At 42.9% G+C, this 11,060-nt stretch overlaps 1 protein-coding gene across 1 annotated transcript; it reads left to right on the top strand.

Annotated features, from left to right (window-relative positions):
• Positions 1 to 592: 592 nt before the first annotated feature.
• LOC146971510 (uncharacterized) lies at positions 593 to 9,633 on the top strand. Its single transcript, XM_085803478.1, has 5 exons — positions 593 to 690; positions 4,795 to 5,077; positions 7,176 to 7,330; positions 7,559 to 7,838; positions 9,055 to 9,633. Exons 1-5 carry the CDS (start codon positions 624 to 626, stop codon positions 9,203 to 9,205), a joined length of 936 nt encoding a protein of 311 aa, XP_085659604.1. The 5' UTR covers positions 593 to 623; the 3' UTR covers positions 9,206 to 9,633.
• The last annotated feature ends 1,427 nt before the right edge of the window (positions 9,634 to 11,060 follow it).

The raw sequence follows: 11,060 nt of genomic DNA on the forward strand, positions 1-11,060 counted from the left end.
TCCCTTTCTGCTCCGCGCCACGGCCCCGGCGTGCCTCAGGCCCCGCGGTGGCATGGGCGAGCGAGGGCCCGCCATCGCCGCTTGCGGCTTTAATTTGTATTGAGTCTAAATGAACAAACGTTTCAGCAGTATTGGGGCGACATTTTGGTGAAGTTTCAAAACTGTAGCATGTAGCCTAGGAGGGGGGGGGGGCATGTCCTTGGAGTTGAGTAAATCTGGCATGGGGTCAAACATTTCTGTGAAGTTTTTTTCACTGATTATGCATGGGAAGTAGGACTTCCTAGGACTTCCTGGCAGCTGATGCTGCCTGGCCCCTAATAAATGTGCGTATAAATATCCCCCTCATCAGCACAGACAGAATCATCAGTGACTTCTCGCCTGCAACTGAATTTACTTTGCAAGTCAAGGTAAGCTAAGAGGTTGTTGTGCTTTAAAAAAATACAGTTGTGTTTATTTAATTTTTGTGTGTGCTTGGCTGAAGGGTTCATGTATGTTTGTTATTTGCAGCATGTTTTATACACTTGTCTTAATAGTAGCCTATCTCAGTTTGTTGAGGGTTGGGTATCTATTTCATTACATCCTTTTAATGTCATTCTTCTCTCTCATCAGACTGAACCAGAACAATGAAACCCAGTTCAGCCCTGCTGCTGCTGCTGCCTCTCCTGGGGATGTGCTCAGCTTACGACTACAGTAAGTGAAGTATGATCAAGTAAATGACCCCTCTATCCCAACTTCCATCAAATTTCTTAACAATACTGCTTGATTTTGTGGAATAATTCTTATGCTCTTACTATGGTGAATTTATGAAGTGTATGTAGTGCTATGTTGTGGGATATGTACAATATGTGTTATGTTATGGGATATGTGCAATATGTGCTATATTAGATTAGATTAGATCAGATTCCTTTATTTGTACCCGCAGGTAAATTTGGCTCTCAGTGTGAGAGAGATTCAGACAAAAACGTTATGTGCAATGCTGTTATGTCTTGTGTTTGCTGGGTTGGTATGGCTGAGGTGTATTGTTTTTTGTCATTGTGGCCATCAAGGCTTTTATGGCACAGCTACGGAGTCCGAGACAAATTTCCCTGAATGGGACAATAAAGTTTATCATATCGTGTTAGAATCACAGTAGTCAATGTAGACCGCATGATGGTTAGTATCTTTTAGTCATTGGATTTTCTCTTGATGAATGGGAATTAAAAAACAAAAAAAATCATTGGTTTATTAGTGTGAATGCTGAATGCACACGTGTGAATGCTCTTCCTCTCCGCCATTTTCTTTATGCTTATTTTATTGCTAAAAACTATTCACACTATTGTTCTTCCGTTCGGCCTTTCTTTATTCTCTTTTTATATTCTTACTACTTTCCGCCTTTTTACGGTCTTCTTCTAGTCCTTCATACTTTGTGCTATTTCAACAATTCATACATCAAATCGTGCAGCTTTTTCTGGACATTATCGGAATGACTTTTCACTTTTCAAATATTCATACTTTTTGCAATATTCAACTATTTCTGATTTTTTTTTTCCATAGAGAATGCATTGGAACAGTCTTCAAACACTTCATATCTTCTTACTTCTTTCAGCCTCTAAAGCTTCTGCATACTTCCTGCTAGAGACTTCATTCAAATTCTGAGCTGTAGACAAACTTTTTAAGTGTTCCTCTATGACTCAGCTTATTGATATCTTCAACAGTTTCTGATATTTGGCAGTTTTAAAATCATTACGTTTTTTGACAAAATCCAGCTTCATAATGGGTGTGTGTTGCGTCTAACGAGCAGAGCTAGAGTGGTGACATCGTCAGCCAGAGTGGAGAGAGCCAAAAATCTCGAATCCCAAATTTTTCTGGCTAAACTGTCAGCACGGCCACAAATTAAACTCTAGACACATTATTTTCTCCAGTTTTGTAGCCACACTTGTCTTCTGGCTAAAATTCTGGTCAAAAATGCAAAGAGACTTAGATAATAATTTAATTTTTTTTTAAATGCAGCCAGGGAGCTCTCTGCTCTCATTCAGCCCAATGCATTTTTTTTCACAGCAGCAGGAGAAGGAGCTCAACTTTGTAACTTGCTGTTAAGTGCTTTTTAGTTCGTTTTAATTCACCCAAAAATAGTCACAGGTCACAAAAAAGTCCTCTTCTTACTTGGTGTGGCTAATTTCTGCACTTTCCTTACTTTTTTTGTTAAGCAGGAGCCAGTGATCCTCTTATTAAAGGTTTTCTTTGCCCCTCACATACTGTCTGTGTCTGTAGCCTAGTGGTTAGGTCACTGGACTGAAGACCTGAAGGTTGCTGGTTCAAATCTTGCCTTAACAACAATTATAGTGAATTATTTCCCCAGTCGTCCTCTGTTGACTTCTGATAACTTGCTTCATGTTGAAACTGCTGCTCTCAGCCTGAAATTCACAGAAATTTTAATTGCAAGTCATTCAAGCTTGACTCTCAAGCTTTCTTGGTGTTGACACAGTGTGTTTCCAACAGGTGCAGCTTTGGATTCGTTAACTTCAGAGTGAGACAGAGTGCAGCTCATCAACAGACAACAGTCTTTGCAACTGTGTGTACACTGTGGCCTAGAGGCAGAGTGACAGTCTACTGACCATGAGGTTGTGGGTTCGATTCCTACCTCAGTCAAACATTTGTATGATGATCACTGCTTGCACTATTTGCTAAAAATGCTAAAAAAAAAAAAAAATTCACAGCAGAGGAGAAGGAGCTCAACTTTGTAATTCACTGGAATGGGCATTATACTTTGTTTGATTTCATCAAAAAATAGTCACAAGTCACAAAAAAGTCCTCTACTTTACTTGTTGTGGCTCATTTCTACTCTTTTCTCTTTTTTTAAGCATCATTGAAAAATCTCACATTCATCAAAGTCTGAACCTCTTCTTCCCCATAAGTGTTTGAATAGTGTAGTGGATAAGGTTCCTGCCATTCAACCACAACATCACTGGTTCAAACCCCACCTGAGCAGTCTTGTTAGTGTGTCAGCCACTTGAACTTGAACCAATACCACTTGGTCCGGTCACATGAGCAAACTTGATAATGCATACAGTATACGCCCCCACCTATTCTCTTTACCTCTTTCAATCTTGGTTTGTGTTAACATGTTTCTTGTTTATACCACTGCACTAAGTTTGATTTGCCAAGAATGCCGCAGAGAAAAGTAAAGCTCTTGAATATGCACAGGTTTAAAGCTCTTGAATGATTTGTATCCATCATTTCTTGTCCTGCGCTGCCCACTATGGGACTTCACTGGCAGAATTCACCTCCCCTCCCCTGCCTTCAATTGGGTGCAGGTGTTCATTATCTCATTGATTATTTGTACCACATCATCACATTACAATGAATGACAACAATCTTGGAAATGATGTGCTCTCTGTGGCCGAGTGGCAGAGTACAGGTTTAGTGATCATGAGATCATGGGCTCCATTCCTGCCTCAGTCATGTCACATCATTGCTTGACTTTTCTATTCAGCTGTCATTGGACAGTCTTTGATTCCTCACAGTATAAAGCTTATTGTAAGTCAGGTCCTCGTGTGTTAGAGATTACCACTCATGGAGTTGTGGGTTCAATTCCTTCCTTGGACATGTTTCTTGTATGTCATTCCGCATGTCTTTGTCAATTTATTCTGCTAATTCAGCATGGTTCAGCAATGTCTTTCAGCATTCACACGCATTTTCCGTTAGGAAATGCTTTTTCTAGTTGGATTTTCATTTTGAAATACAAGAAATTAAATTGAAACACAAAGCGTTCTTATTTTTGACTGTCAAAGAACAATTAACTATATTTTAAAAGCAGTTTGATTTTCATGTTCTATTTTATGTAACAAAAATAAAATCACCAGGCAACAGAAACAAAAAAACAAACAAAACAAAAGTTGACATTCTTTTCATACTCTGACACTGGAAGTTGTCAATTTCAAGGCAGGACCGTGGGCCAGACTGGTCTGTAGAAGAGAAGTAAAGTCTTCATGTCCACCCATGCACACTCACCAAGTACAGAGTAGAGAAAAAGGGAGATATTGCAGGTTCATAGTTGGTTATGACTTTTGCCACCTGAGGTGTATGTTGTCTACTCAAGCCTTTGCCATTTTCAGCTCAAAATCTCATCAAACTTACAGAAAATCCTCTTCTGCCCCCACTTTACGTATGCGTTCAGATTTCAGGCCTCATTTTGCTAATTGTCTGAAATCATATCTGAGTAGAGCTCCAAAGACATTTTGGCCTATATAGGCACACAGATACAGTGTTCATTGGCGTTGTTGCCTTGAAAATGACAACATCTGGTGTCAAAAGTGTTTTTCGTCTGTTTATTTAATTCTTTTGACTGGTGATTTTATTTTTTATGTGAAATAAAACATGAAAATGAAACAATTGTTTAAAAAAATAATTAAGTTAATTAGTCTCAAAAACAAGAACACTTTCACTTTGTATTTCAATTTTATTTCTTGCATTTCAAAATGAAAATAGAATATACCAATGATATTTTGTTTTTTAATTACCATTCATCAAAAGAGAATCCAATGACCAAAAGATACACTGACCAATTCTGCATGTCTTTGTAGTCACCTAAGAGAAATGATGAAGCTGAGGTGAAACAAACCAAACAGAAAACCTTATGTTTGACATCAGTATTGTGCAGTCAGGGTCATATGAATTGAGTTTGCAGAGCTGTGTCCAGTGATGGAACAAGTGTTGAAATCTTTTAAATGAAAGAAACACCACAGTTTATAAATGCAGAAATATGTAGGTGACCTCAACAACCAAATGTTTTTATGTCCACTTTCCCATTCACAGAAAATGTGGCTCTGCGTGGTAAAGCAACTCAGTCGTTCCGCCATCATGAGTTTGGTGCCGCCTACAACGCCATCGATGGAAACCGTGAATCAAATTATTATGCTGGTTCATGCACCCACACCGTGCCACAGACCAATCCCTGGTGGAGAGTGGACCTGCTGGACTCCTACATCATCACCTCCATCATCATCACCAACAGAGGAGACGACTTCCCAGAGAGAATCAACGGGGCTGAGATTCACGTTGGCAACTCTTTAAGACAAAACGGCCTTGCAAACCCACTGTGAGTCCTCGTTGGTCATAAAATGATGTAGATGAGAAACCTAACTTTGCTTAAGAGACAGTTTAGCAGAAGTTTGGCTGTAACAAAAACCAGACGGCAGTTAATTGCCTGCCATATCACAATTTTGATAATACTCCATTTAAAGCAGAAGTAAGCGATCCCGTCATTTTGGCTAACTTCTTGGCAGCCGATGGAGTTAGCAGTCCCCGCCCTCGTCCCTATGTCACCACATTTACGCGCATCCCTTGGCTGCACACACAGAGAGGACCGCCCCTTTATGCCGTTCTCTCTCCTCATTGGATAATAGGATACAAGGAAAGTATTCTCCTCGGCTTACAGCAGAGCAGAGTGACTGACAGACCCGTGTTTCAGACCAAACACTCTATAGAAGTGATTTCTGTCGGTAGATATAACTATTTAAGACTTAGGTGGGGGGAGTTTAAGTATCTTGGGGTTTTGTTCATGAGTGAGGGAAGGATGGAGCACGAGATCGACAGGCGGATCGGTGCAGCGGCTGCAGTAATGCGGTCGCTGTATCGGTCTATCGTGGTGAAGAAGGAGCTGAGCCGAAAGGCAAAGCTCTCAATTTACCGGTCGATCTATGTTCTCACCCTCACCTATGGTCATGAACTCTGGGTCATGACCGAAAGAACGGGATCCCGGATACAAGCGGCCGAGATGAGTTTCCTCCGCAGGGTGGCGGGGCGCTCCCTTATGGTACAGACACACCAACTCCGGCGGCGACGGATCCCGACGCAACGGATTGCCGAGCGCACCGGCGAGTGGGCGGTTCTGTGTGACGTAGTGTGGAGCTTGAGTGTTTTGGCTTCCAAGAGGGCACTTTAACGCGCGTTTTGGCTCCCAGGGGGCACTTTAGCACGCGTTTTTCAACAATTGGGCCACGAGGGGGGGCGACCGCCCCCCCGCCCCCCCCTGTGCACGCCACTGTTTCTGAAAACATTTGAAGTGGGAAATGTGTAGTGCAGTAACAGAATCTTGATTCATATTTGATCAACACTGCCTAGTTTGATAGTTTGAACGAAGTTTCTGAGCCAGCCGCATTGCGTTGGACGGACGTCATTTGCATAAAGTTCAATCTATCAAACTTTATGCAAATTCACATACGGCGACGGGGCCGTCAACTCGACGTGCTGTGTCCATCATGCACCGCGCGGCCGGAGCTCCTGCTCTACATAGACAATGAATGGGATCCGTTGACTTGACGTCCGTTGCCAGAGTTGGTGTGTCTGTACCATTAGAGATAGGGTGAGGAGCTCTGTCACCCGGGAGGAGCTCGGAGTAGAGCCGCTGCTCCTCCACATCGAGAGGAGCCAGCTGAGGTGGCTCAGGCACCTGTATAGGATGCCCCCTGGACGCCTCCCTCGTGAGGTGTTCCGGGCATGTCCCACCGGGAGGAGGCCCCGAGGAAGACCCAGGACACGCTGGAGTGACTACGTCACTCGGCTGGCCTGGGAACGCCTTGGGGTCCCCCCGGAAGAGCTGGAGGAAGTGTCCGGGGAGAGGGAAGTCTGGGGATCCCTGCTCCGACTGCTGCCCCCGCGACCCGACTCCGGATGAAACGGTGGACAATGGAATGGAATGGAATATTTTTCATCTTTTACATTTTCAAACAGACAGAAATGGAAAATGGCCCGCAGCAAAGGTTTGGCAACCCTGCATAGTTAGTACCTAGTAGCCCCCCCCTTTGGAAACTATCACAGCGTGAAAATATCTTGTCTGATACCTTGGTCAAAGTTATCTGAGAGCTCCAGTCTCCTGGGTTTCCCATTCTTTTGCAGGCTGCTGCTCTGTTTCCATTTTTCACTCTCAAATTGTAGAAAACAACAATAATACACTGAGTGTTGGCACAGTGTTTTATGCCTTTTGGAGATCATTTCATCTTCCACTTGCTGAACTGTTCATATTAACAGAAATTGTGATCACGGGTGCCACTGTATAGATAAATAAGAAAAAAAAACAGCTAATAAGTGACTGAAGTGACTGGATAACTGCCTATACTACACTACACTGCTCCACCCCTTCCAATAATGACACAACAGTATTAAAGCGCTGCTTCCTCTCTCCCTCTCTCTTTCAGGGCTGCTGTAATTGACCAGATCCCAGCAGGCAGATCTCATAGATTTCCTTTCACCACACGTGTGGAGGGACGTTACGTGACTGTGTCTCTTTTCGGTCAAGGGAAGGAACTCACACTGTGTGAAGTGGAAGTCTACGGTTACCGTTCTCCAACTGGTGAGACATCGTTGCCAAGGCCACAGTCACAGCAAAATTCAAACCATATTCATTTCATAGATGCAAACCTCATTCACATCTGGTTATAATTGTTATCTATCAAAATAACAATATGCAAATAGCAATACATTTCAGGGTCAAGACATACATGCACTATTTTTCTGCAGATAGCATTGAGGAGAACTAAATGTTTGATGGCTGATGTCTGCAACTGTGCCCTTTGTGCAGGAGAGAACCTGGCGATCTATGGGAAAGCTACACAGTCTTCACTGCATTCCACAGGCTTTCCATATAATGCCATAGATGGGAATCGAGCCGCCAATTGGGACTTAGCTTCCTGCAGTCACACAAAGGCGGACCTCAACCCCTGGTGGCGAGTGGACCTGGGCAAAACTGTCAAAGTGTTCTCTGTTGACATAACAAACAGAGTCTCGTACTCCACCAGAATCAACGGAGCTGAGATCCGCATCGGAGACTCTAATGAAAACAATGGCAACAGCAATCCAAGGTAATCTACAGCCTATTGATGAAACCTGTACTATAACCAGTGGCGGCCGGTCAACAGCGCTAGGGTGCCGCCCCCATCAAAATTTCAGGAAAAAAGTGTAGACACAGTAAACATAAATAACATAATAAAAAGTAATTACCATATCTGTTCAGTGTTCACTCATACAATGGGTTTTACTTTGAAATTTCTAAGCCTTTCCATTCCATACTGGGTTTATTCTGGGTTTCATACATTTCAATAGCGAGGGGCGCCGGCCTAATGAGTGTGTATGTGGGCTCTTAAACTTTTGGCTTCCATGTGACTTCATGCTGGTCTCTAATTGGTTACTTCAAGATTCTCCTCTGGGCGCAGCTCTCTGCGCCCGTGGCCAATCAGCACGTTTGGGTCATTTTTTCATCCAATCGGATTGATTCATGATACCTGACCTGTCAATCAAAGTCACTCCCCTGGCAGCGGCGACGTGCCTGTCACTCAAACAGTTACAGACGCACCCGCGTGCACACGGAGCAGACAGACAACAACAACAAGACAGGAGACAATGGCGGCAGCAGCAAAAGAAAAATCTGTTGTTTCTTTACGAAATAATCCTTTCACGAGGCGTTCGCTGGAGTAAAAAAAAAGGATAAAGGAGCTTGAACCGGAGCAACCTGACTTAAAAATCCTGCAGCAGGCAAGTGGCCGTGGACGGAGTTACACAACGCTTCTCCCGTCTGTGTCATGCCAAACTCAGCTGAGGGCTGTACTGCGAAGCCAGTGAGTTAGCGAGCTATGTTGAGTCTAAAGCCAGTCTCTCCTGTACTACAAAGGTGGCTCTCTTTTAACCCGACTAGATCACCATGGTAACTTATGCTTGGTCCCGACCAGGTTATGTTCAGAGTTTCATCCTAAAATCGGCTATAAAGGCGCCGCTGTTTCACTATTTAGCCTAACTAATTTAGCCTGCAGCTGGCGTCACCTTTACTTTGAAAGTCAAGTGGATCTGGATCAGAACGGAGCGGTTGTACGGAGGGAGAGATCAGCTGATCCGCTGCTGACTGCTGTTTACTGCTGGATGTGAAGTTAGCAATGCTCTTTATTTATCTTATTTATCTGACGCCCCCCAATTTATTTTAGCACCAGCCGCCACTGACTATAACTAGCTGTCATATTGGAACGATACATTCAAGATCAATCAAAAAACAAACAAGTAAACATATTTTCACTTATCTTTTTGTAGATGTGCTGTTATCACAAGCATCCCCGCAGGTTTCACCCAAAAGTTCGAGTGTGATGGCATGGAAGGTCGCTATGTCAACATCATCATTCCCGGGAGACAAGAGTACCTGCACCTGTGTGAAGTGGAAGTGTATGGCTCCAGATTAGATTAGGTTTGCGGTACCACAGCTGCATTAACCAGGCAAAGGCCCAAGAGCCAAAATGACTCCATATTATTTGGGTTGTAGAACATCAGTTAGGGCAGAACCTGCTGACTTGCCTGGCAAAACATAGCCTATTTAAAGGGTTTTACTGATTGAACTGAGCTGAGTTCCTCATTTTATCCTAATGTAAATAACAGGCAGAGATCCAGGAACAAAGCAGCATTTTCCCACAATGGAGGGACTCGACTGTTATTTTACCTACTAGCAGTTAAGTTTCTTTAATAATCAAGTGAACGTGTGAGAAAATGAAATAATGGCTCCATTAGGGCACCATCTTATTGATGACTGATTAGCTGCTGGTTTTGAACAATCATCTCCATGTGTGACATTTTTCTCACTACACATTATCATTTTATCCAATGCGGATGAACTGCACTGTATTATATTATATACGGTTCATTATTTTTGATTTGGGGTGAACAAAATGAACAACTGATGGTATAACACAATATTAAAAAAACATCATATCAAATAAATCACTAATGTAACGTGTATATTCATTTGAACCTGTCTTGTTATTTTTGGTTACACTTCATGTGTGCTTGTATTTGTTTGGAATGTTTTTGTTTTTATTTTGTAGAGCTGTTGCTGAGTTTAATTAGAAGATTTTAATTTCTTTGACTGAATTGCAAAAAAAATAATAAAGAAAGAAATGAATAAAAGCATCCCAATTCTGCTGTTGCTGCTGTTTATATTAACCAACATATTTGGCCTTAACCCTGCTGCTGGGTAATGATGGGACAAAAACACAATGGTGGCCTGGTGTTGGTTACCCACACTGACTCATTGTCTTGGTACTTTTTATATTTATCAATGATTACAATGACTAATAATTGATAGGACCGACTCAAGCTGGCAGACAACAGGAACTGATATATGAGGTGGTTCCTGAGTGGGAGGGGCAGAGGGTGTGTCTGAAACGTTGACAGGAAGGTGGCAGACTCTGAGACAGCCTTGAGCATGTACACCAGGACTATTTTACTATGTTGTTCAGGGGGCCAGGCTTCCTGGAAGCTATGGGCCCCTACCTCTAAACCTTTATATGTAGTATGTACACTTGGCACAACATTGCAAAGAATGTGGCATGCAAAGAAGACACAAATTGAAGGGTGTCTATCCATGGTTAATAAACACTTTGATCTTCTGTCCTTAACTGCAGTAATTGAGTAGCTATTCATTCATCATTCATTCATTCCATACTTTACGGGAAAGATACTGTCAATCATTGCTAAACAATCAAGTTTCAAGTCGCCTACCTATATATTGTTTGTTTTCTGACAAGCTAACATTAGTTTTGTCATTTGGTTTGGTTAGTCACACAATTAGCCTACACCTGTTAGTCAGTGTGTGTGTGTGTGTGTGTGTGTATGTGTGTAAATATTCTGTGGGTAATTCCCCTACCCAAAGTCTGCATCGGTGCTGACTTGCGGTAAGGGGGCAGTAAGGGCTCATTCACTGACTCACTGACTTGATGATCTGACAATGGAACAGCCCTCACACACTCACGGACTTCCCGTGAACGCGCCTCTAAGTCAGTGAGTCCGTGAGGGGTCGGATTGGAATTGGGCCCAGGACTATTTTACTATGTTGTTCAGGGGGCCAGGCTTCCTGGAAGCTATGGGCCCCTACCTCTAAACCTATATCTACACTTGACACAACTTGGCACCACATGCAAAGAAGACACAAATTGAGCCCCACTTGCAGACAGAGGTACATGTGCATTTGTTGGCCAGCTGAAAGCTACAACAGTGGTGGCTGGTGTAGTTTTCCTCCGGGGGGGGCTACACCAAAAACTAGGCTATTA

Source organism: Trachurus japonicus, chromosome 16 (assembly GCF_045865225.1).
Source record: "Trachurus japonicus isolate A0001 chromosome 16, Traja_1.0".
Classification (NCBI taxonomy): domain Eukaryota; kingdom Metazoa; phylum Chordata; class Actinopteri; order Carangiformes; family Carangidae; genus Trachurus; species Trachurus japonicus.